Here is a 25,853-nt window from a genome sequence, read left to right on the forward strand (position 1 = left end):
ATCCAGGAATGTTTAGTATTCAGTTGCGCCCTTTCTTGAGCCAGGTCTGTTATTTGCACACACTCATTCTTAGTTTGATATCTGCAGCTCAGCAACTTTATGCACAATATCTAATTCAGAATTTATTGCATTTCTCTTACAAAGGAAAAAACCTCAATCACGATAAGTCACTGTTTATAAGGTTATTATAACAAGTAAATAATCTATTGTTTTTTCTGCAGTTCCCTTTAAAGCAATACTCAGTTAGCAGACTCATATGCCAACTGAGAGGCACCAATATTTGCATCTCCAGTATGGATTTTGGGAAAACTGCCTGGTTATTTTTGATTAAGAGCCCACCATTTACACCACTTGCACTGGACAAACAGAACTATTGGCCATAGGCAATTACAAAGATACCACTTAAAATTTACTTATAGTTTTGGGGCACTTAAAGGAAAATAATTCTCTGAATCATCTGTGCGTTGCATCTCCCACCCCCTTAAAGTACAAATTATCAAGACCATTCTGGTTTTTGGTACCTGTTTCAGAGCTACATTACTTAAGGCCAGAAAATGACTGGAAAATTGGAATATATTTGAAGAGATACAAACAGTAAGAGCATCATCACTGCTTCCTGATCTCCTGGGACCTCTAGAACTTCTGGGAGCCCTTCTTGCTGGTTTGTTAAAAATCATCATTGCAAGGAACGATGCACAATTTTTTATTGCCCATGTTAGGTACTCAAGGACAAAGGATGATACTTTTGCATGGATTTTGGAAGGTGGTGAATAGATGCAAACAAGTTTACTTTTAAATTTCTCAAGCTACAGTGTCCATCATGTATAGTGGATGTCTGATACAAATGGCGCTGCCTATATTTTGAAAAACAATACCAAAATGTGAACAGGACAGCAAGCATCTACTACACTGCAATGAAGTATATATTAAAATTTACACAGATGATATCTCTCACCGTATATAGACTTAAATATATTGGGCTATTGCAGATTACCAGGAGGAATTCCTCGATTACAAGGTGCAAACTTGGCTACTTGCTGTACTGTAAAATGTACAGATCAAAGTATCTCAATTTGAATTTAGCACAATATGATTTTTGGAGATAGTTTAAAAAACTCCCCCAGAAGAAATTGCATTATAAAACACAAAGCTTTTTACCATGTTTTGGCTTCTTCACAAAACAAAGACAAGAACCACAAACTTCAAATACATGATGAAGGGTGCTTTTGATGATCAAAATTAATTTGTCAAAAACTTAGGTATTCAAATTTTCATTACCTAGGCTATTTGGGCTTAGAGAGTTCTGCATTTCCATAAGATGACTCCCACCCCAATCATTTAGCTTCAATGTTGCACTGCAAATTGCTGGAAGCAATTTGGTGAACAATGGGACCAACAGTCTCTACCTCAAATAAGAAGATTCAAAGGTTGGAGAAAAAAGTGAACAACGGAGAAGAACATGGGTGAATTAGAGTCAAATTAAATACAAAAGAAATACTGTATTGAGAAGATTTCATTGAGAGAGAGACTAAAGAACATCTACAACCCTCGAGGGTACCCTTTCTAAGCCCATCAGGTTTTAACGACATTGCAAAAATACTATCATGAGAAGAGCCCTCATGATGTGAAATACCAGCCCCAACTTCCTGCAGAGTGTTTTATATATTTACTGTGCAAATCCAGCAATTTCTTGAAGCTCCTGGAGAGATCAACACTGAGGCCTTCATTTTGAGGTTCACCAGAGAACAGCACAAATCATTCAACAATTTGTGGTGACTCAATTTCAGGTGCATATTGCCATCACCACAAATGGCTCTTTTTAATATATGTTAACCTTAACCGCACCATTATTTTGCTAGCAAACTCGATTTCAGCCTGGAATGCAACTGATTGTTACAATAACTTTACTCCTGAATCTTGTGACCCACTGCATTTTCTCATATATGTCTTAACTGACATTGGTTATCATGCACCCATTTCATTTTGTACCCACCTTTTTAAAATTGCTCTCTCTTATTTGGGTTATACTAGTTCCATGATTCATGCAAAAGGGAACCAAAGATACACAGTGTATATTACACTGAAGTGGTAAAAACTTTGCATCCTACTTCAATATTTAAATTTTTGATGTAAAATTTACTTTCTAAATAACGCAACATGTATCTAAGCAGTTATATACATGTACTGCAAAAATATGACACTGACTCGAGGAAAGACATTTCCGTAAATGTTATCCGCATTAAGAAAACTCGAAACAAAATAACTTTGCAGTTCAACGGATTAGTCTGTTGCGACTCCCACTAGAAGCCCCAAATTTCAAGAAAACACAGGTTCGGTTAAACATTTGTTGTTAGGACAAATCTCATCAAATCAGGAGAGTACACTTTACATTGTGGAAAGGGCTTTGTATCAGTGGTGACACAAGCCCTACCCTCCAGTCTTGTATATAACCGCGATTAGGTCCAACCTAAAGAATTCAATTTCCGTATAAGTAAAAACAAACAACCAGGCCCGATAGAAGCCTACCGCCCACCAAACAAACCCATCCTTGCCGCTCGACCTATCTAAATGGGGACGGGATACATTACCTAGTTAAGGCCGAGCTTTTAAAAAAAAAACGGTACAAGGCAAAAGACATACTCGGTGTTGTTTAAAACAAGTGCACATATAGTAGAGGAAAACGCGCGCAGGCCCCCACGTTTGGACCCAGGGGCGAGGCAAAGGCAAAACGTTATGTTCAGAAACACAAACCGTGAGCCTGGCTGCAAGGCCCCGGTGTGAGGAGGGGCCTGAACCACTACAGCTCTTCAGAAATGTACCCTTTTTTTCTGACTCAACCCGTTGTTTGTGAGGGTAGAAAATCCTACACAAAATGGCGTCGCCTGTCTGCGGCCTAGCAGCGCCAAACCCGCACGACGCACGCTTACGTACAGCCTCACTTCACTCACCCGACCTCCTCCTCCACTACACTCCTCCAGCCCCGCGGAAAATGGAACACCAGCACTCGACACAACGCTTACACTGCTCGCTGATTCAAGTAAACCTAGCAAGCTACCGCCGCGACCGCCATGTGTGTCAGGGAATGAAGGAACACAGGGGATGGCATTATGGGATGGAAACACGCACTTTAAAATTCATAAACGGGACTGCGGGCGGAAGAGCACACGGAACCACATCACCAAAATAATCCCTTCCGCACTCAGCTGCTCACACAGGCTGGTCTCCCCCCCCCCCCCCAAAAAAAAAGTTGCATCAGAATAAGGGGGATATTCACTGGGGAGACATTTCTAAAGTCAGACCTTAGCTTAATGAATATTATTGTGCACATTTGCAGCAAAAATAATATGCGTTGAATTGTGTGTGTTTAATAAATATCTATTTCTGAGAGCGAATGAAATGGTCGGGTCTGAGTTGAAAGGTCAAGCGCAGTGAGTGCTGTTTTCACACTGTGCCCTTGAACGGTTGTGGAGCGCTTGCACAATCGGGCCCCGAATATGTTAAACAAAGTCAGTCAGCTTCGGAGGTGAGTGTCGCCGTTGTGAAGTGCGCACTAAATCGGTGTCCTGTAGAATCGCCATAATTTCGGATTAAAACCTCCATCGCATCGCCACTAACACCCCCTCCCCTCCCCTCCCCCCCCCCCCCATTGCGCCGCCCCCACTGAGAGGCGGCATGGGATAGAGTCAGGATAGCAACACATCCCACCGACACCTCCCTCCCTCCCCTCCGATATAGTGGAAATTACGGCATTTAGACCTATTTACACTTCCTAATCCACACTGTTTTTCATTTTTCTAACTTTCAGGCAGCTATGATTCTCTTAAACAATTTCTGGACTCTGCTTCAGTTTGTAGCAGAGAATTCCACAATGTCACCGTCTATAATTGTAAGCACCTTTTTTAAAACACGGAACAGGTCCGAAGTAGCAGGTCTGTGTGCTGGTTTGAATCCACTATTCTGGTCTGTCTTGTTGCTCGATTGGCACTAACTTCAGTTAGCATATATGTTTTCATAACCGCTGATATGAGTTCAGAAGTATATAAGCATTTAGTCAAGTCTGGCTTCATTATCTGAAAAAAATAATTTTTTGGTCACCCAATATTTCCTGATGCTCATTGATTAAACTGTGCAGCTACAATATAATTGAGTATGCACCAATATAAAGTTAAGGCAATCTACTCAGTCACCACTAATTTACCTAGGAAAATCTGGAGTTCTGTGTATTCTGAGATGAAAATGTGGCAGTTGTGAATGAAAAGAATTTTGCCTGTTTCCACCCATGGCAACTGCAAAAAGCATTCTGTTGACATTACAACAATGGCTTGTCATTTCAAATGTATTTATTTTCTTGCAAGAGGGAGTTAAAGCATAGAATCATACAGAAGGAGTCCATTCAGCTCATCGGGTCTGCGCTGACTCCTCAGAGCATCTTACCAGGACCTATCCCTGTATAAATCCTCTAACCTACACATTTTGGGACACTAAGGGGCAATTTAGCATAGCCAATCGACCAAACGCGCATATCTACAGACTGTGGGATGAAACCAGAGCACCTAGAGGAAACCCACGCTGACACAGGGAGAACGTGCAAACTTCTCACAGACTGCAAGGCTGGAATTGAACCCAGGCCCCTGGTGCTTTGAGGCAGCAGTACTAACCAATGTGCCGCCCCCGTATTGTGCTCATTTTTCCCTGTCTTTTCCAAAAGATAGTTTGTACTACTTCTCTAGATGCAAAGTAGTATGTATTCTGTTTTTGATCTGTGCCACCGGCACAGTGGCACAATGGTTAGCACTGCTGCCTCACAGCGCCAGCGATCCGGGTTCTATTCCCGGCTTGGTTCACTGTGCGGCGTCTGCAGGCTCTCTCTGTGTCTGCGTGGGTTTCCTCCGGGTGCTCCAGTTTCCTCCCACAGTCCAAAGATGCGCGGGTTAGGTTGATTGGCCATGCTAAATTGACCCTTAGTATCAGGGGGATTAGCAGGGTAAATAAGTGGGGCTATGGGGATGGGGGCTGGGTGAGATTGTGGTCGGTGCAGACTCCATGGGCTGGGTTTCACTATAGGGTTTCTATGATTTCTATGATCATAAAATCTTTAATGAAAGTGAACCCTTGATTGTAAGCCTTCATTTTGTTTAAGTTTCACGTGTATTTTACGATTATTTTGGGGATGCAGCTTTAAAAGTATACTAAGTCTGAAGTTTGCTTGGGCGGTTTGTGTGTGAAATGTAGAATCTGGTGAGCCATTAGAGTATGACTTATTGTGTGTACTCATTGGGGGACCAATAGCGACAGACAGCATGGTTTTGTACGAGGGAGGTCATGTCTCACTAATTTGATTGAGTATTTTGAGGAGGTGACAAAAATGATTGATGAGGGAAGGGCCGTGGATGTTTTCTACTGTTAGGATGTTTTCTACTGTTAGGATGCGGGTTAGGTTGATTGGCCATGCTAAAATTGCCCCTTAGTGTCCTGGGATGCGTAGATTAGAGGGATTAGTGGGTAAAATATGTAGGGATATGGGGATATGGGGATTGGCCATGCTAAAATTGCCCCTTAGTGTCCTGGGATGCGTAGATTAGAGGGATTAGTGGGTAAAATATGTAGGGATATGGGGATATGGGGATATGGGGATTGGCCATGCTAAAATTGCCCCTTAGTGTCCTGGGATGCGTAGATTAGAGGGATTAGTGGGTAAAATATGTAGGGATATGGGGATAGGGCCTGGGTGGGATTGTGGTCGGTGCAGACTCGATGGGCCGAATGGCCTCTTTCTGTACTGTAGGGTTTCTATGATTTCTATGATTTCTAAGTTGGCTCCCCAAAGAGGAATATCTCGCTTTGTGATCTGTTAAAAGTGTGTGGGAAGGTGAATTGTCCTTCAGTAACGTTTAGTGGTTAACTAACAGAAATACCTGACACTTTAAAATGAACATGTAACAATTTATTTATTTAACTAACAAGGAACTATAATTAAACAAGTAACATATTGAATAAATAACATTCTAATTGAATGCTGTTCAAATAAATACAATGCCCATTCATTAACAAAAAAAGTAATAGAATTTAGTCACAAAAAAAATACAACCAGGTTTTGTGTTTGTCGGAACCTTCTGGAGTTTCTTGGTTGATTTCTCCGTCTGTAAGTTCTTACTGATTTGGTACCTTTCGCTGGTTAGATGGTGAATTCTCTTAAGACGTATATAAAGCTGGCAGAGTTGAGAGCTGAGAGCTCTTGGCTCTTGGCAACTGGCATTTGCTCTCTCTACCTCTCAAAGCTTTAGAGATGGCAGTTGCTATCTCATGCTTTTCCCCCCTTGCACTGTCTTTTATATCTGTGATGACCTATTAATTTTCCTACAATAGGATTGGTCTGATGTTGTCAACACCTCAAATTCAGATGTTCTAGGTTCTTGGTATCTGAGTGTCTGCTTTTAAATTGATAGGCTGAATTCTAAAACATTCAAATGCCTGAAGCCTGTTACCAAGACAACCTTGCTGCCTGGCATTTGATACAAATGTTTCAGTCTGGGACTCTGTGTGAACTTTGCATTTTAAACCTCCAAGCTCTGAAACAAACCCCAGCTTTTAAAGGGTCCAAGCAATGTTTTTTCCCCTCTAGCATTTTTACATCTTTATCAACATTAAATTCCAACTTCACAAACTCCAACTTCACGGACTTTAGTAAAGCATTTGACAAGGTCCCTCATCGCAGGCTGGTGCAAAAGGTTAAATCACGCAGGATCAAGGGTGAACTAGCTAGATGGATTCAGAACTGGCTTGGCCATAGAAGACAGAAGGTAGCGGTGGAATGGTGGTTTTCTGAATGGAGGTCTGTAACTAGTGGTGTTCCACAGGAATCAGTGCTGGGACCTCTGTTGTTTGTAATAAATGACTTGGAAGAAAATGTAGCTGGTCTGATTAGCAAGTTTGCGGATGATACTAAGATTGCTGGAGTTGTGGATAGTGATGGAGATTGTCAGAGAAAACAGCAGTATATAGATAGGTTGGAAAATTGGGCGGAGGAACGGCAGATGGAATTTAATCCAGACAAATGCGAGGTGATGCATTTTGGTAGATCCAATTCAGTCAGGTAGGAGCTATAAAATAAATGGCAGAACCATTTAGGAGCACACACACACACACAGAGATCTGGGAGTACAGGTCTACAGATCCTTAAAAGTCGCAGCACAGGTGGAAAACGTGGTGAAGAAAGCATATGGCATGCCTGCCTTCTTTGACCGGGGCATCGAGTATAAAAGTTGGCAAATTATGTTTCAGTTATATAAAACGTTGGCTAGGCCACATTTGGAATACTGTGTCCAATTCTGGTCGCCACACTACCAGAAGGAGGTGGAGGCTTTGGGGGGAGTACAGAAGAGGTTTATCAGGATGCTGCTTGGTATGGAGGGTATTAGCTTTGAAGAGAGATTAAATAAACTGGGATTGTTCTCCCTTGAAAGACAGAGGCTGAGGGGCGACTTGATAGAAGTTTATAAAATTGAGGGGCATAGATAAGGTGAACAGTTGGAAACATTTTCCCAGGGCAGAAATGACAATTATAAGGGGACACAAGTTCAAGGTAAGGGGGGAAAAGGTTCAGTAGAGTTGTGCGGGGGAAGTTTTTTACACAGAGGGTGGTGGGGGCCTGGAATGCACAGCCAAGTGAGGTGGTTGAGGCAGACACGTTAGCAACATTTAAGACCTCTCCGGATAGACACATTAACAGGCAAGGAATAGAGGGATACGGGTGGTTGGCCTAAATAGGGCAACATGATTGGCGCAGGCTTGATGGGCCCCAAGAGCCTGTTCCTATGGTGTACTGTTGTTTGTCCTTTGTATATTTTTAATCTCACTGGCTAATTAATTTCACTTTTGTTTTTCATGCAGATGTGTCACCAACATTTCTCCAGTTTTACGTTTTTTAGCTTGCAGACAAAAGCACACACTGCCTGATCTGCCTTATGACTATGGTGCACTGGAGCCACATGTAAGTGCTGAAATAATGCAGCTGCATCATAGCAAGCATCATGCAACTTATGTCAACAACTTGAATATCACAGAGGAGAAGTATGCAGAGTCCTTGGCCAAGGGTGAGTAGGCACAATATGCATGATGCCATACATAATGTAACTGACATTGGAGGAATGTCCAGCCGGATTTTTAAAAATTCAAAATGCTGGCAGGAGATGAATAATGAGCTACCAATAATGTTATTAGTGAATAATAGTATTAGCCAGTTCCAAACTGAGCAAAACTAAAATGTCCAGTGAAGAATTTGCATTTTTAACTGATTACCAGTATAAAAACAGAGAAAATAGGAGCAGAAGAAGGCCACTTGGCCCTCAAGCCTGCTCCACCATTCACTATGATTATGACTGATCATCCAACTCAATAACCCAAACTCACCTTCCCCAATATTCTTTGTTCCCTTTCACTCCAAGAGCTATATCTAACTCCTTCTTGAAAACATACAATGTGTTGACCTCAACTGCTTTCTGAGGTGGCAAATTCCATGGCTTACCACTCCGAATGAAGACATTTCTCCACATCTCATAGAACATAGAACAGTACAGCACAGAACAGGCCCTTCGGCCCACGATGTTGTGCCGAGCTTTATCTGAAACCAAGATCAAGCTATCCCACTCCCTATCATCCTGGTGTGCTCCATGTGCCTATCCAATACCGCTTAAATGTTCCTAAAGTGTCTGACTCCACTATCACTGCAGGCAGTCCATTCCACACCCCAACCACTCTCTGTGTAAAGAACCTACCTCTGATATCCTTCCTATATCTCCCACCATGGACCCTATAGTTATGCCCCCTTGTAATAGCTCCATCCACCCGAGGAAATAGTCTCTGAACATTCACTCTATCCCCTTCATCATTTTATAAACCTCTATTAAGTCTTCCCTCAGCCTCCTCCACTCCAGAGAGAACAGCCCTAGCTCCCTCAACCTTTCCTCATAAGACCTACCCTCCAAACCAGGCAGCATCCTGGTAAATCTCCTCTGCACTCTTTCCAGCGCTTCCACATCCTTCTTATAGTGAGGTGACCAGAACTGCACACAATATTCCAAATGTGGTCTCACCAAGGTCCTGTACAGTTGCAGCATAACCCCACGGCTCTTAAACTCCAACCCCCTGTTAATAAAAGCTAACACACTATAGGCCTTCTTCACAGCTCTATCCACTTGAGTGGCAACCTTTAGAGATCTGTGGATATGGACTCCAAGATCTCTCTGTTCCTCCACAGTCTTCAGAACCCTACCTTTGACCCTGTAATCCACATTTAAATTAGTCCTACCAAAATGAATCACCTCGCATTTATCAGGGTTAAACTCCATTTGCCATTTTTCAGCCCAGCTTTGCATCCTATCTATGTCTCTTTGCAGCCTACAACAGCCCTCCACCTCATCCACTACTCCACCAATCTTGGTGTCATCAGCAAACTTACTGATCCACCCTTCAGCCCCCTCCTCTAAGTCATTAATAAAAATCACAAAGAGCAGAGGACCAAGCACTGATCCCTGTGGCACTCCGCCAGCAACCTGCCTCCAGTCCGAAAATTTTCCATCCACCACCACCCTCTGTCTTCGATCAGACTGCCAGTTACCTATCCAATCTGCCAACTTTCCCTCTATCCCACACCTCCTTACTTTCATCATAAGCCGACCATGGGGGACTTTATCAAACGCCTTACTAAAATCCATGTATATGACATCAACTGCCCTACCTTCATCAACCCACTCAGTTACCTCCTCAAAAAATTCTATCAAATTTGTGAGGCACGACTTGCCCTTCACAAATCCGTGCTGACTATCCCGGATTAATCCGCATCTTTCTAAATGGTCGTAAATCCCATCCCTAAGGAGCTTTTCCATCAATTTACCAACCACCGAAGTAAGACTAACCGGTCTATAATTACCAGGGTCATTTCTATTCCCTTTCTTAAACAGAGGAACAACATTTGCCACTCTCCAGTCCTCTGGCACCATCCCCGTGGACAGTGAGGACCCAAAGGTCAAAGCCAAAGGCTCTGCAATCTCATCCCTTGCCTCCCAAAGAATCCTAGGATATATTTCATCAGGCCCAGGGGACTTATCGACCTTCAGTTTATTCAAAACTGCCGGTACATCCTCCCTCCGAACACCTATTTCCTCCAGCCTATTAGCCTGTAACACCTTCTCTTCCTCAAAAACATGGCCCCTCTCCTTGGTGAACACTGAAGAAAAGTATTCATTCATCACCTCGCCTATCTCTACTGACTCCATACACAAGTTCCCACTACTGTCCTTGACCGGCCCTAACCTCACCCTGTCTCACCCAGTCCTAAAAGCTTTACCCCTTAACCTTAGATTATGACTCCTAGTTCTGGACTCCACATCGGGAGCTTCCTTCCAGCATCTATCCGGATTAATCCTGTTAGAATTTTATAGATTCCTATGAGATCCCCCCCACCTATCATTCTTCTAAACTCCAGCAATAAAATCCTAACTGATTTAATCTCTCCTCATACATCAGTTCCACCACCCAGAAATCAGTCTGGTAAACCTTTGCTGCACTTCCCCTTTACCAAGAATATCCTTCCACAAAAAAGGAGATCAAAACTGCACACTATATATCAGGTGTGACCTCACCAAGGCCCTGTATAATTGGGACTAGACATCCCTGGAACTGCTTGCTGCACCTGCCTTCAGTGACTGGTGTACAAGGACACCCAGGTCTTGTTGCACTTTCCCCTCTCTCAATTTAGAGCCATTCAGATAATAACCTCCCTTTCTATTTTTGTTACCAAAATGGTTAACCTCACATTTATCCATGATTACTGTATCTTCCATGCATTTTTTCACCCACTCAGCTTGCCCTAAGCGCACTGAAGGATCTCTGCAGTCCCGTCAAAGCTCAGTCTGCCACCCAGCTTTGTCATCTGCAAATTTGGAGATATTGCATTTAGATCTCTCATCTAAATCATTAATATATATTGTGAATAGCGTACCCCACTAGTCACTGCCTGCCATTCAGAAAAAAGACCCATTTATTCCTACTGTTTGTTTCTTGTTTGCTACCTGTTTTCTTTCCATCTCAATACATTACCCCCAATCCCATGTGCTTTAATTTTATACGCTAATCTTTTATGTGGGACTTTGTACTGAAAAGTCCAAATAAACCAATCCACTGACTCCCCCTCATCAACTCTACTAGTTGCATCTTCGAAGAATTCTACTAGATTTGTCAAGCATGATTTCCCTTTTGTAAATTCATGCTGACTCTGTCCGATTGTGCCACTGTCTTTCAAGCGCTCTGCTATAAAATCTTTGATAATGGACTATAGAGTTTTCCCCACTACCAACGTCAGGCTAACTGGTCTGTGATTCCGTTTTCTTTCTACTTTTACATAGTGAGGTTACATTAGCTACCCTCCAATCTTTGGAATTTCTCGAGTCTATACAATGCATCCACTATTTGTAGGGCCGCTTCCTTAAGTATTCTGGGATATAGATTCTCAGGCCATGAAGATTTATTGGCCTTCAATCCCATCAATTTCCCCAAACCATTTCTCTACTAATACTGAATTCCTTCAGTTTCTCCCTCTCACTCGCTAAACCCTATGTTCCCCAACATGCATGTATTAAATTTTAATGGACTGTGCTGAATGCTATATTAGCATTTATGCCAGTTGCCATTTGGGTTACTATGGTCATTAGATTTTGGACAAGATGCTTTTTCTTGGCAGGGAGGTATGGTTTGGGCAGCAGGTTTCTCAGCTTTGTGTTGTTGCTGCATATACAGATAGCATTTCAATTGTCTTTCTTTCCACCTTGCATTGGGAAAAGGTAGAATTTAATTCTAATTAAAGACCAATTGCAGTCTGATCTTCTCCATGTCATCATTTCAACAATTCAGCTGAGACCCTTTTTATAATTTAAAGCCCTAAGCCCATTTTCTTCTGAATGCATCAATATACTTCTGTAAACAGGTAGAAGATTAATTTAATCTGATTTAATTTATGAGTTGATATCATTGGCTCATCCTGATGCTTAATTTAACCTTGACATTTCGGTGAATGGTCAACAATGTGCCTAAATCTCTTCACATGTTTGAAAAACCATGGGCCAGATTTTTGTCTCCTGATGGAGGTAAAATTGGGACTGAGAGATATGAAATCTTGAAGCCTCTCGCTGCAAAAATTAATTTCCTCTCTCTTCCCAACCCTGCGCTATTTTCACCCGGCATTTTTTTCAGTTCAGGAAGGCCTTGGTTCTTGACCCCATAGACACATTTTCTAAGGTTGGCGTCACCATTGTGAGCCTATAGGAAATTTGAAGTTCCTCTCTATTTTCATGTGTTGATGTAGAACAAGAACAAAGAAGAACAAAGAACAATACAGCACAGGAACAGGCCCTTCGGCCCTCCAAGCTCGTGCCGCTCCCTGGTCCAAACTAGACCATTCTTTTGTATCCCTCCATTCCCACTCCGTTCATATGGCTATCTAGATAAGTCTTAAACGTTCCCAGTGTGTCCGCCTCCACCACCTTGCCTGGCAGCGCATTCCAGGCCCCCACCACCCTCTGTGTAAAATATGTCCCTCTGATAACTGTGTTAAACCTCCCCCCCTTCACCTTGAACCTATGACCCCTCGTGAACGTCACCACCGACCTGGGGAAAAGCTTCCCACTGTTCACCCTATCTATGCCTTTCATAATTTTATACACCTCTATTAAGTCTCCCCTCATCCTCCGTCTTTCCAGGGAGAACAACCTCAGTTTACCCAATCTCTCCTCATAACTAAGCCCCTCCATACCAGGCAACATCCTGGTAAACCTCCTCTGTACTCTCTCCAAAGCCTCCACATCTTTCTGGTAGTGTGGCGACCAGAACTGGACGCAGTATTCCAAATGCGGCCGAACCAACGTTCTATACATCTGTAACATCAGATCCCAACTTTTATACTCTATGCCCCGTCCTATAAAGGCAAGCATGCCATATGCCTTCTTCACCACCTTCTCCACCTGTGACGTCACCTTCAAGGATCTGTGGACTTGCACACCCAGGTCCCTCTGCGTATCTACACCCTTTATCATAGAAATCATAGAAACCCTACAATGTAGAAGGTGGCCATTCGGCCCATCGAGTCTACACTGACCACAATCCCACCCAGGCCCTACCCCCATATCCCTGCATATTTACCCGCTAATCCCTCTAACCTACCCATCTCAAGACACTAAGGGGCAATTTTAGCACGGCCAATCAACCTAACCCGCACATCTTTGGACTGTGGGAGGAAACCGGAGCACCCGGAGGAAACCCACGCAGACACGAGGAGAATGTACAAACTCTACACAGACAGTGACCCAAGCCGGGAATCGAACGGTCCCTGGAGCTGTGAAGCAGCAGTGCTAACCACTGTGCTACCGTGCCGCCCTTTATGGTTCTGCCATTTATCGTATAGCTCCTCCCTACATTATTTCTACCAAAATGCATCACTTCGCATTTATCAGGATTGAACTCCATCTGCCATTTCTTTGACCAAATTTCCAGCCTATCTATATCCTTCTGTAGCCTCTGACAATGCTCCTCACTAAATGTAGTTTCAGAAGCCCTAAAAAAAAAGGCCTCACTGAAGAGATTGTGACATGGTAAGCCAGCTGAAGAGTACAACTTCAAAGTTACTGTTAGATGCTATATTGAAATGTAGATGTATTTTAACAGCAGTGGTTGATCGTGGGGCTCTGTTCTGAAAAGGTAAGTTCAACATTACGTTGACCAGCATTGTTTAAGTGTTGAGATGCATTTAGAACTGAAGAAAACACTACTTGGAATTTCTGGTGTAAATCTGAAGTCCAGAGCCCTTTTAAATTGAAATTATAAACCTTCAACTTTAACTTGAAATATAAAAATTGTGGCCAGCTGCTCCAGGATTGCTTTGATTGACATGATATTTGGTGTAAATAAGGAAAAAATGACTTTCGAGTTTTAGTTTGTGTGGAAAGATTGTGCTTGTGCTTTCATTCAATATATTTCCACAAGTTGGTTTGTTTTTTGCAAACTGAGCAGATCTTTCATATATTTTAGGTGATGTGACAACCCAAGTTGCTCTGCAGCCAGCACTACGATTTAATGGTGGGGGTCATATTAATCACTCTATTTTCTGGACAAACCTGTCTCCTAATGGTGGAGGAGAACCTACAGGTAGGTTTGAGCTATGTAATTTGACTTGGAATCGGTATATTAAAATATATATAATGAATGATGCAAAAAATTAAGACCATAAATAACATTTTTTATTCAACGATCAATGAACTGAAAGACCCCTCTCCCACAGCAACACTGTAGTTCATGAACTATCTCCAGATTAATTGCTATATTATTTTTTACTATGGCTGGTGCTATGTTTTTGATGCTTTTCTATACTTGCCTAAAGTTTGAATAGACTATAGGTTTAGTTTTGCTGAGCACAGAAACAAGTTGCTTTTTGATATGGGTGTCCTAATAGGATTTCTTCTGGGAACTGAGCATAAATAGGAGGATGCGCAGAGTGGGGCAAACTGCTATAAAAGGAAGGAATGGGTGCAATGGCAGGAGGTCATATCTGCAGAGGGTCTTTAGGGAACAATTATCTTTCCTGTGCAAACAATGCTTAGGATGTCTTTTTTTGCAAAAATATACTTTATTTGTAAAATATCTGAAAGAACATTACAAACATTTCAAAGTGGCCATCACACACAGTGCAGTAATGTTCAGGTTTTCTATATAAGAACATATATATCATGTTGCAGCCTGAGGTGCTTCAATACAGTCAAAGAAACATTACAGACATTTCAAACTTGTCACAGTTAGGAGGAGTAAAGGGCAGAAGGGTAAAGTACAAGGGAGGTCTCCAGAGGTGTCTCAAAATAGGAAGGGCTTGGTGACAGGTGTGAGAGGGGAGGGGAGTGGACAGTTAGAAGAAGGGTCACCTGTGGTTGTCCCACTCCAAAACAGGTACATTGTTTTAGATAGTGTGGAGGAGTGTGCCTCTCCAGGGGTAAGACACAGTGACCAGGTCACTGGCACACAGTCAGGCTCTGTGGCCCGGAAAGGGAAGAGAGGGGTTAGGAGAGCGATAGTGGTGGGGGATGCATCAGTTAGAGGGACAGACAGGCGATTCTGTGGGGGCGAACGGGACTCCAGGATGGTAGTCTGCCTACCTGGTGCTGGGGTCACGGATGTCTCCGAGCGGATAGGAGGCATTTTAAAAGGGGAAGATAAAGAAACGGATGTCATTATACACATTGGTGGAAATGACGTAGATAGGAAGAGTAGGGGGGTCCTAAGAGAGCAATTCAGGGAGTTGGGAAATAGGTTAAAAAGTAGGGTCACTAGGGTGGCCATCTCTGGGCTGCTCCCAATGCCTCGTGCCAGTGAGGATAAGAATAGGGAGTTGGTTCAAATGAATGCCTGGCTAAAGGACTGGTCCAGGAGGGAGGGCTTTATTTTCATAGACCAATGGGAGGTTTTCAGGAGAGGATGGCACCTGTACAAGAGGGAGGGGTCACAACTAAGTTGGAAGGGCACAAATATCCTGGCTGGGAGCTTTGCTAATGCAGTTCGGGGGGGTTTAAACTAGTATGGCAGGGGGGTGGGGATCAAACTATTAGGTCTATAAGTGTGGTGGCTGGGGACGAGCTTGGGGCTGGGACAAGGCTGGAAAAGAAGAAGAGCACTCTGGGGGAGGACGACCTCACTGAGCCTGGGGGTCTGGAGTGCTTATACTTCAATGCAAGGAGCGTAGCAGGTAAAACAGACGAACTTGGGGCCTTAATGCGCACGAGGAATTTGGATGTGGTTGCGGTGACAGAGACTTGGTTGAAAGAGGGACAGGACTGGCAGCTGAATATTCCAGGGTACAAGTGTTTTAGGCGAGACAGAGGAGGGGCCAAAAGAGGTGGGGGAGTAGCGGTATTGGTTGGAGAGCATATTACAGCGGTGCAGAGGGAGGACAATTCGGAGGAGTCGTGTAGCGAGTCACTCTGGGTGGAGCTTAGAAACAGGAAAGGCGCAGTCACTATGTTGGGGGTGTACTACAGGCCCCCCAACAGCCCAAGGGAAGTGGAAGAATGGATATGTCAGGAGATACTGGATAGGTGCAGGAAATATAGGGTTGTTGTAGTGGGAGACTTCAATTTCCCTGGTATAGACTGGAAATCGCTGAGGGCAGGGACTCTGGATGGTGAGGCATTTGTAAAATGTGTACAGGAGGGTTCGTTGGAACAATATGTGGACAGCCCAACTAGAGAGGGGGCTATACTGGACCTGGTGCTGGGGAATGAGCCCGGTCAGGTCTTCAAAGTTTTGGTTGGGGAACATGTGGCAAATAGTGACCACAATTCTGTTAGCTTTAGGATAGTGATGGAAAAGGATGAGTGGTGTCCCAAGGGTAAGGTGTTGGATTGGGGGAAGGCTAACTTTATTGGGATCAGGCAGAAATTGGCAGCTCTTGATTGGGAGAGGCTGTTTGAGGGTAAATCCACATCTGGTATGTGGCAGTCTTTTAAGGAACGGTTGTTAGGGCTACAGGACAAGCATGTGCCTGTAAAAAAGAAGGATAGGAAGGGTAGGATTAGAGAACCGTGGATAACCAGGGAAATTGAGGGACTGGTCAAAAGGAAAAGAGAGGCGTATGTTAGGTCCAAGCAGCTAAAAACGGAGGGAGCTCTGGATGAGTATAATGAAAGTAGGAAAATACTCAAACGGGGAATTAGAAGAGCAAAAAGGGGTCACGAAATGTTCTTGGCAGACAGGATTAAGGAGAATCCCAAGGCATTTTATTCATACGTTAGGAACAAAAGGGTTGTTAGGGAAAAAATCGGACCTCTCAGGGACAAAAGTGGGGACTTATGCTTGGAGCCCAAAGAGGTAGGGGAGATCCTAAATGAATACTTTGCGTCGGTATTCACTAAGGAGAGGGATGTGTTGACTGGGAGTGTCTCGGAGGGGAGTGTTGAACCGTTGGAGAAAATCTCCATTACAAAGGAGGAAGTGTTAGGTTTGTTAGAGAACATAAAGACTGACAAATCCCCAGGGCCTGATGGAATCTATCCAAGGCTGCTCAGGGAGACGAGAGGTGAAATCGTTGGGCCTCTGACGCAAATCTTTGTCTCGTCACTGGACACAGGTGAGGTCCCAGAGGATTGGAGGATAGCCAATGTGGTCCCGTTAGTTAAGAAGGGTAGGAAGGATAACCCGGGTAATTATAGGCCGGTGAGCTTGACGTCCGTGGTGGGGAAGTTGTTGGAGAAGATTCTTAAAGATAGGATGTATGCGCATTTAGAAAGGAATAAACTCATTAACGATAGTCAACATGGTTTTGTGAGAGGGAGGTCATGCCTCACGAACCTGGTGGTGTTTTTTGAAGAAGTGACCAAAATGGTTGACGAAGGAAGGGCTGTGGATGTTGTCTATATGGACTTTAGTAAAGCATTTGACAAAGTCCCTCATGGTAGGCTAGTGAAAAAGGTTGGATCCCATGGGATAAAGGGGGAGGTGGCTAGATGGGTGGAGAACTGGCTTGGTCATAGAAGACAGAGGGTGGTAGTGGAAGGGTCTTTTTCCGGCTGGAGGCCTGTGACTAGTGGTGTACCGCAGGGCTCTGTATTGGGACCTCTGCTGTTTGTGATTTATATAAATGATCTGGAAGAAGGAGTAACTGGGGTGATCAGTAAGTTTGCGGACGACACAAAACTGGCAGGACTTGCAGATAGTGAGGAACATTGTCAGAGGCTACAGAAGGATATAGATAGGCTGGAAATTTGGGCAAGGAAATGGCAGATGGAGTTCAATCCTGATAAATGCGAAGTGATGCATTTTGGTGGGAATAATGTAGGGAGGAGCTCCACGATAAATGGAAGAACCATAAAGGGTGTAGAGACGCAGAGGAACCTGGGTGTGCAAGTCCACAGATCTTTGAAGGTGACGTCACAGGTGGAGAAGGTGGTGAAGAAGGCATATGGCATGCTTGCCTTTATAGGACGGGGCATAGAGTATAAAAGTTGGGGTCTGATGTTGCAGATGTATAGAACGTTGGTTCGGCCGCATTTGGAATACTGCGTCCAGTTCTGGTCGCCACACTACCAGAAGGACGTGGAGGCTTTGGAGAGAGTACAGAGGAGGTTTACCAGGATGTTGCCTGGTATGGAGGGGCTTGGTTATGAGGAGAGATTGGGGAAACTGGGGTTGTTCTCCTTGGAAAGACGGAGGATGAGGGGAGACTTAATAGAGGTGTATAAAATTATGAAAGGCATAGATAGGGTGAACGGTGGGAAGCTTTTCCCCGGGTCGGTGGTGACGTTCACGAGGGGTCATAGGTTCAAGGTGAAGGGGGGGAGGTTTAACACAGATATCAGAAGGACATATTTCACACAGAGGGTCGTGGGGGCCTGGAATGGGTTGCCGGGCAAGGTGGTGGAGGCGGACACACTGGGAACGTTTAAGACTTATCTAGACAGCTATATGAACGGAGTGGGAATGGAGGGATACAAAAGAGTGGTCTAGTTTGGACCAGGGAGCGGCGCGGGCTAATTGTTCCTGGTTTCTCGTTTCAAGGCTTCATTCTATGATCATCTTGCTGGTGCCAGTACAGAGTGAGACTGCGGATAGTTGGGAACCTGTCTCGGGGGCAGGGAATTCATATGGTGTTCGTGGAAGTGGAAATGACTAGGGTTGGGAAGCATTTTGTGATCAGGGCCATTGTGATCTCCTGGACTCGTTTCGATCGCCTCAGGGGGTCGGAGAGGAATTTCCCAGATTTTTTTTCCCCATATTGGCCCTGGGGTTTTTCACTCTGGGTTTTCGCCTCTCCCTGGAGATCACATGGTCTGGAATGGGGGGGTGGGGGTAAGTTAATAGGTTGTAATGAACAAAGCATCGTAGCTGTGAGGGACAGCTCGGTGGATAGGATATTGGTATGTAGATAGGCTGGAAAATTGGGCGGGGATCCTGGATTCAGGATTCAATCCTGGACCGGGGAGCGGCGCGGGCTTGGAGGGCCGAAGGGCCTGTTCCTGTGCTGTATTGTTCTTTGTTCTTTGTTCTTTGTCATTATAAATGGTGCAATGGTATTTAAGTTGTCTACCTAGATTAAGTTGCACTCTGAGATGCTTTAAATTGTGCACAATTGTGATACATGTGATACATTCAAATGTGAGTCATACAGCCCAACAGGGTTCTATACAGTTCCTGTCCCCTCGGTGCATCGTGACTGATAGGACTTAGACAGTGACCCTTTGTGCCTTTGCCCTTAACTTTAGTGTATCCCTCAGCACGTAGTCCTGGGTTTTACAATGTGCTAGTCTGCAACACCCGGTTAGGAACAACACTTTGCACTGGAATACCAACAAGTTTCGGGCAGACTAAAGAGCATCTTTAGTCTGCCCGATTCTCCAGCGGCAGCTCATGTTTGTCTTGGTGTGCATCCCTGGGAACAGCCTGAAGAGCAGAGAGTCCTGCGTCACGGAGCTGCTTGTGATGAATGTGACAAAAACCACCTCATCTCTCTCTAGACCTTCTTTGCAAAGGCATGTTCCACAAAGAGGTGGACAACAGTCTCTCCCCCCACCCCCGCCCCCCACCACAGCGACCTGTGGATGGAGTAAAACTCTGGGCATATACGAAGGATCTGATGGAGAGGACCTTTCTTACCGCCAGCCAAGCTAGATCGTGGTACTTGTTTGAAAGTTCTGGTGATGAGGCACTCTGCCAAATGACCTTGACAGTCTACTCAGGGTACCATCTGACAGGGTCCACCATTCCTTTTCCCATAGCGCTCCTAGGAAGTTACATGCAGACCACTGCCTGATGGATTTATGGTCAAACGTGGTTCTCTACATTTTTCCGCGACGGTATGGCACGGTCCAACTACTTGGAGCATTCTGCAGCAACATGGCCAGACCCATCCTTTGCAACACTGGGGACAGGTAGAACCTCAAAATGTGTTTGCGCACTGAAGATCTGTGCACAGCTTGATGCAATCCTACACAATTAGGATTAGGATGATGTTGGACACATTTTTGTTCTCCCTTTATCTAGAGATTTGTCCTTACTTACAGGTCCCTTCTTACACGGTCCATTTTCAATCCCCAAATGAAACAGAAAATGGCTCAGGTGATTACCACAGCACAGGACTGAAAAATGGGCCGGACCTATTCCCCCTACAGCAACACCGAGAGTGCCTCACACATGATCAGCTTCTTACCTACAATGTAGAGGGAGCACCACTCCCATGTACCCAGTTTTTGGTTCATTATACCTACGGGATGTCTTCCTTTATGAGAGGTCTTGACTTAACTGCGACAGCCACAGCTGCAACTCAGAGCTAGGAAAACATTGCCTGTCAATGACAAGGTGACTAATGTTTGTGTATTCCACCTGTGGGATTGCTGTTGGAATTATAAACAATATCTCACCCTCCCAGAAGCTGGCATCTGTGCTTCCCCTTTTTCACCACAGCCCAAGCTTTACTGGCTCCTGTATGTTTGTGTCCCATGTCTCCATATGCACATCTCTCATCTATTCTAGATTTCAAATATGAACAGTGTCATTTTCTGAGTTGATGTAGCACCTGTAAAATCACATGATGATGCATCTACATTTTCCTTTACATGAAAGGGAAACAACTAGGTTGTGGTGAGGGAAAGGAGAAAGTAAGAAGAGTGTTCATGCAAATTCTGCAGCTTCTGTCAGTAAAGATGATGGGATGAGGTGGAGTGCTGGCTGCCCTTCCCCTTATCTCTGCCATGAAGCGATAAAACATGCAGGCAGCTAGTTCTCCTCTAGTTCCTTTCCTGTTGTCTGCTGTTATTTACTGCCCTCTTGGAAGTATGTCAGTGAGTGTGCTGCAATATGTTGGGTAATGTGGCTTTCATGGATCAATAGTTGTCAGTGTATACAAGCTGTGAGCTGTGTGTGAGGTTTACAACAATGCTAGTGTGTGAGGATGAGGTAGATAAGCAAGGCAAATAGCGTGTATGAGACTGGCATCTAACTTCAAAGTAAATTTAAAAGATTCTATAAGCATATGTTGCGAAGTTGAGTAGTGTAATTGGTGTTTGTAAAATTGTGAAATGCTGGGGAAAAAGCATTGTATGGTCCCTTTAAAAGGTAATGCTTTTTCTGTGCTTAGAAAGTTTTAAAAAATGCAAGTACAGATAGTGTGCCCAAATATTTGTATCAGAAGGCCAAGCAACAGGGTTACCAAGGCAACAGGCTTTCAAGCATTTGAATTATTTGAATTCAGCCTATCAATTTGAATTAGGCACTTAGATACCAAGAATCTATTAAATTTAAATCCAATGGTTTTGGCAACCTGGGACCAATCCTATTGTGGGAGATATTGATATGTCATCGCAGGTATAAAAGGAAGGGGGCAGTGGAACAGAGCTAGAGAGAGCAACTGCCACAGCTCATCGCTTTTAGCTCAAAGCCTCATCCAGATAGCAAAGAAGAATCAACTAAGAAGGCCCAGAATATTCTGGAAGACACAAAAGCTGGTTGTAATTTAGAGAGTGACTAAAATTCTATTTTTGTTAATGAGTGGGAATTGTATTTATCTGAGCAGCAGTCCATTAAAATCATGTTTTATTCATTTTGTTAATAGTTTAGTTAACTTGTTCACTATTGGTTAGATAAATAAATTGTTACTTGTTGATTTTAGAGAGAGTGTCAGAGAGTTATTTTGATTTAACCACCAAACATTGCTGAAGAGCAGATCGTACCACTTCACACACACTCTTACAGATTGAGGTGAGATACTCCTCTTTGAGTGGTTGGGTATTAGTTTTCAGAGGGGGGAATCTACCTCTGCCTCATAACACATATAAATAATAAAAGGATAGTATGAGCAGGGGGAGGGGTGTAATTTTGGTCCAAAAGGAGATCTGTGCATGGAGGCAGAGGACATACTTGAGGTACTTAATGAGTACTTTGCATTTCTCTTTACTAAAAGACTGCCAAAATAATACTGAAAAAGGAGGCGGTTGAGATACTGAATTGGCTGAAAGTAAAAGTGGAAATTATGGAGTTACTAATCATAATCTTCCAATCTGGATTGGAGGTGATGCCAGACAATTGGAGAATTGCAAGTGTTACATTTGTTATTCAGAAAAGGGCACTGCCCTCATCTACCTTCTTGGTTACCCCTTCAAAAAACTCAAGTGAGACATGATCTTCCACTCACAAAACCATGCTGCCTGTCCCTAAATGCCTGTAGATCCTATCTCTCAGAATAGCTCCTAACAACTTATCCTCTACAGATGTTAGGCTCACCCACCTGTAGTTCCCAGGCTTTTCCATGCAGCTCTTAAACAAAGGCACAACATTTAAATCATAGAATCATAGAAACCCTACAGTACAGAAAGAGGCCCTTCAGCCCATCGAGTCTGCACCGACCACAATCCCACCCAGGCCCTACCCCCATATCCCTACATATTTACCCACTAATCCCTCTAACTTGCACATCTCAGGACACTAAGGGCAATTTTACATGGCCAATCAACCTAACCTGCACGTCTTTGGACTGTGGGAGGAAACCGGAGCACCCGGAGGAAACCCACGCAGACAAGAGGCGAATGTGCAAACTCCACACAGACAGTGACCCAAGCCGGGAATCGAACCCAAGGTCCCTGGAGCTGTGAAGCAGCAGTGCTAATCACTGTGCTACCGTGCCGCCCGAGATGGCATTAGAGAGCTAAATACATACTTAAAGTAGTTTATTTATTAGTCACAAGTAAGACTTACATTAACACTGCAATGAAGCTACTGTGAAATTACTGTAATTTGCCACCCTTCAATCAGGCACCTCACCTGTGGCTGTCAATGATTCAAATATCTCTGCTAGAAGACCTGCAATTTCCTCCCTAGCCTCCCACAACGTCCTGGGATAACTTAATCAGGTCCCAGGGATTTACCTACCTTGATGCACTTTAAGACTTCCAGCACTATCTCCTCTGTAATATGTACATTCCTCAAGACATCAGTATTTATTTCCCCAAGTTTCCTAACATCCATGTCTTTCTCAACAGTAAATACTGATGAGAAATATTCATTTAGGATCTCGCCCATCTCTTGTGGATCCGCAAATAGATGACCTTGTTGATCCTGAAGAGACCCTATTCTTTCCCTAGTTACTCTTTGCCCTTTATATATTTGTAGGAGCTCTTTGGATTCTCCTTTGCCCTATCTGCCAAAACAATCTTGTGTCACCCTTTTGCCCTCCTGATTTCTCTCTTAACTCTACTCTCTCACCCTCTATAATCTTCAAGAGATCCACTTGATCCCAGCTGCCTATGCATGTCATATTCCTCCTCCTCCTTTTTGACCAGGGCCTCAAATTCATAAGTCATCCAGGGTTCCCTACTTCTATCAGCCTTGCCCTTCACTCTAAAAGAAATGTGCTTACTCTGAACCCTGGTTAACACACTTTTGAAAGCCTCCCACTTACTAGACATCCCTTTGCTTGAAAGGCCCTGTCTGATACGATCAAAATTGGTTGCCCCTTCAAAAAACTCAAGTGAGACATGATCTTCCACTCACAAAGCCATGCTGCCTGTCCCTAATCAGTCTTTGCCTCTCTAAATGCCTATAGATCCTATCTCTCAGAATAACTCCTAACAACTTACCCTCTACAGATGTTAGGCTCACCCGCCTGTAGTTCCCAGGCTTTTCCATGCAGCCCTTAAACAGCCTTTGCCCCATATATTTACCCACTAATCCCTCTAACCTATGCATCCCGGGACATTAAGGGGCAATTTAGAATGGCCAATCGACCTAGCCCGCACATCTTTGGACTGTGGGAGGAAACCGGAGCACCCGGAGGAAACCCATGCAGACATGAGGAGAATGTGCAAACTCCACACAGACAGTGACACGAGCCGGGATTCGAACCCAAGTCCCTGGAGCTGTGAAGCAGCAGTGCTAACCACTGTGCTACCGTGCCACCTGAGGGTTATGGTCTGGAAACCTTAGTGAGAGAGCATTTTAATATTGGTTAAGTTGATGAATGCTTCTTAACTATAGTGTGTTTTGTTTTGCTATATTTAGGAGAGTTAATGGAAACCATCAAGCGAGACTTTGGTTCCTTTGAAGTGTTTAAGGAAAATATGACTGCCATCTCAGTAGGTGTCCAAGGCTCAGGATGGGGATGGCTGGGTTACAGCAAGAATTCAGGAAGGCTGCAGCTAGCTGCTGCTTCCAATCAGGATCCACTGCAAGGAACAACTGGTTAGACATGGCTTCATTTTCCCCTTCTTGTGGATTGGTGCACATGGTTTAAATAGGAACTATGTTACATTTAGCATATGCTTTGATTTTTTAAAGTTAAAGTTTATTTATTAGTCTCAAGTAAGGCTTTACATTAACACTGCAATGAAGTTACTGTGAAATTCCCCTAGTCGCCACACTCTGGCGCATATTCGAGTCAATGTATCTAATCAGCATGTCTTTCAGACTGTGGGAGGAAATCGGAGCACCCGGAGGAAACCCACATAGACATGGGGAGAACGTGCAAACTCCACACAGACAGTGACCCAAGCCGGGTCCCTGGCACTGTGAGGCAACAGTGCTAACCACTGTGCCACCCCATTTTACTTTGGGGAATTTAATTTGCTGGTAAATGTTGATATCTCCAAATTTAATGACGATTCTCTAAATTTGCTCAGACTCTTTGACTGTCTTCTCTTGTTTTAACTGAATGTTTTCAAATCCAACTGCTGATGGCCACCCCTGCTCACATTTTCTTTTTCATTTTTAGATGAATAGAGATCAGAACACTTTCAAACTTTCAGCTTCAATTTTATATTTGATTAGATTACCAAAAAAACACATTTGTGGTCCTGGAATGGTAGCACATTTCAACATGTTCCCATTGATTTTTATATTGCACTGATGGTGTGCAATTATAGTTTGCCCTCATGGTATGAAATACACAGATTGACTTTTGTTATCATTGACATACATAATTTACTCTAGTTTTATTTTTCTTCTACTGATGCTCCATATTTTTGATGGTGGGAAGTAAAAGGCATACAGTACTCGAAAAAGAAAATGATAGCACAAAAGGATGGTTGTTGGGTCCAATGTACCTCTTCAACTGGAGTTATCTATTTAAACCCTATTTCTCTTTGAGTATTTAATAATGAAAGCAATTGTTAAAAGTCTATATTGCTTAATGTAAAATTCCTTGAATAAATTCACTAAAGTCAACATGTCACATGTTTCAGGTCTAATTCCCCTACTTGGAATTGATGTGTGGGAGCATGCCTACTACCTACAGTACAAGAATGTGCGGGGTGACTATCTAAAAGCTATCTGGAATATTATCAACTGGGAGAATGTAGGAGAGAGACTCAAAGCTGCCATGAAATGAGTAGTATTCATGCACGACCTCAAGGCAACCTACAGATACCTGCCATCACTGTTTTAAAATGTTTTTTATAACATTTGTTAAACAGTTTCTAGTTCTCCTGAGACTACGTTTAATGCATTAAATCTTTAGAAACACCCAACAAGTATGATTTTGTATTTATTTTAAAAGAATCTAAACATTTGGCAAGTGTGTTCGTTCTGAAATGCTTGATGTTCTGAAGAACTTGTGTTGTATAATTCCACAATTAAAAAACAATGTAAATTTAGCTTTATTCTGCTCTACTGTTGAAACCAGTTCCCTCCATTGCATTGTCAGTGATACAAAAATAAATTTATGTAATGGGCAATTTGGAAGTATCCTTGTTTATAAATATAACTGTAATGAAAAGTGGGATTAAGAGGTTAGTCTGATTCCATGTAGTTGAATTAATATATATTAAAAAAGATTAATGTGA

General features: G+C 43.4%; 2 protein-coding genes across 17 annotated transcripts in view; one reads left to right on the plus strand and one right to left on the minus strand.

Moving 5' to 3' along the window:
* The window catches only part of wtap (WT1 associated protein), a 68,564-nt gene extending 65,359 nt beyond the window's left edge, over positions 1–3,205 (minus strand). For 3 of the 15 annotated variants that reach the window (XM_078230023.1, XM_078230018.1, XM_078230019.1), the window contains exon 1: positions 2,752–2,896. The gene's annotated coding sequence lies outside the window, so the exon portion shown is untranslated. Of the gene's footprint in view, positions 1–2,640; positions 2,926–2,948 lie in introns of those variants that run through there. The other 12 variants (XM_078230025.1, XM_078230015.1, XM_078230022.1 and 9 more) reach the window with 10 other exon arrangements.
* A 54-nt stretch (positions 3,206–3,259) lies between these two features.
* On the plus strand, positions 3,260–25,853 carry sod2 (superoxide dismutase 2, mitochondrial). 2 transcript variants are annotated; one of them, XM_078230027.1, is made up of 5 exons: positions 3,260–3,523; positions 7,891–8,093; positions 14,077–14,193; positions 24,076–24,255; positions 25,254–25,853. In XM_078230027.1, the coding sequence occupies exons 1-5, from the start codon at positions 3,495–3,497 to the stop codon at positions 25,397–25,399; spliced, it is 675 nt and encodes a 224-aa protein (XP_078086153.1). In that variant the 5' UTR covers positions 3,260–3,494; the 3' UTR covers positions 25,400–25,853. The 2 variants fall into 2 exon arrangements, with proteins under 2 accessions (XP_078086153.1, XP_078086154.1); XM_078230028.1 differs by having other exon boundaries at positions 3,447–3,523; positions 7,929–8,093.

This window comes from Mustelus asterias, chromosome 15 (assembly GCF_964213995.1).
Source record: "Mustelus asterias chromosome 15, sMusAst1.hap1.1, whole genome shotgun sequence".
Lineage (NCBI taxonomy): Eukaryota > Metazoa > Chordata > Chondrichthyes > Carcharhiniformes > Triakidae > Mustelus > Mustelus asterias.

What these genes read in the sequence shown, in the direction of transcription:
- sod2 (XM_078230027.1), top strand. Translation starts at nt 3,495, where the DNA reads ATGTTAAACAAAGTCAGTCAGCTTCGGAG. An exon ending in AAAGTCAGTCAGCTTCGGAG is followed by an intron (nt 3,524 to 7,890) that starts GTGAGTGTCGCC and finishes TTTTTCATGCAG; the next exon opens with ATGTGTCACCAACATTTCTC. An exon ending in TGCAGAGTCCTTGGCCAAGG is followed by an intron (nt 8,094 to 14,076) that starts GTGAGTAGGCAC and finishes CATATATTTTAG; the next exon opens with GTGATGTGACAACCCAAGTT.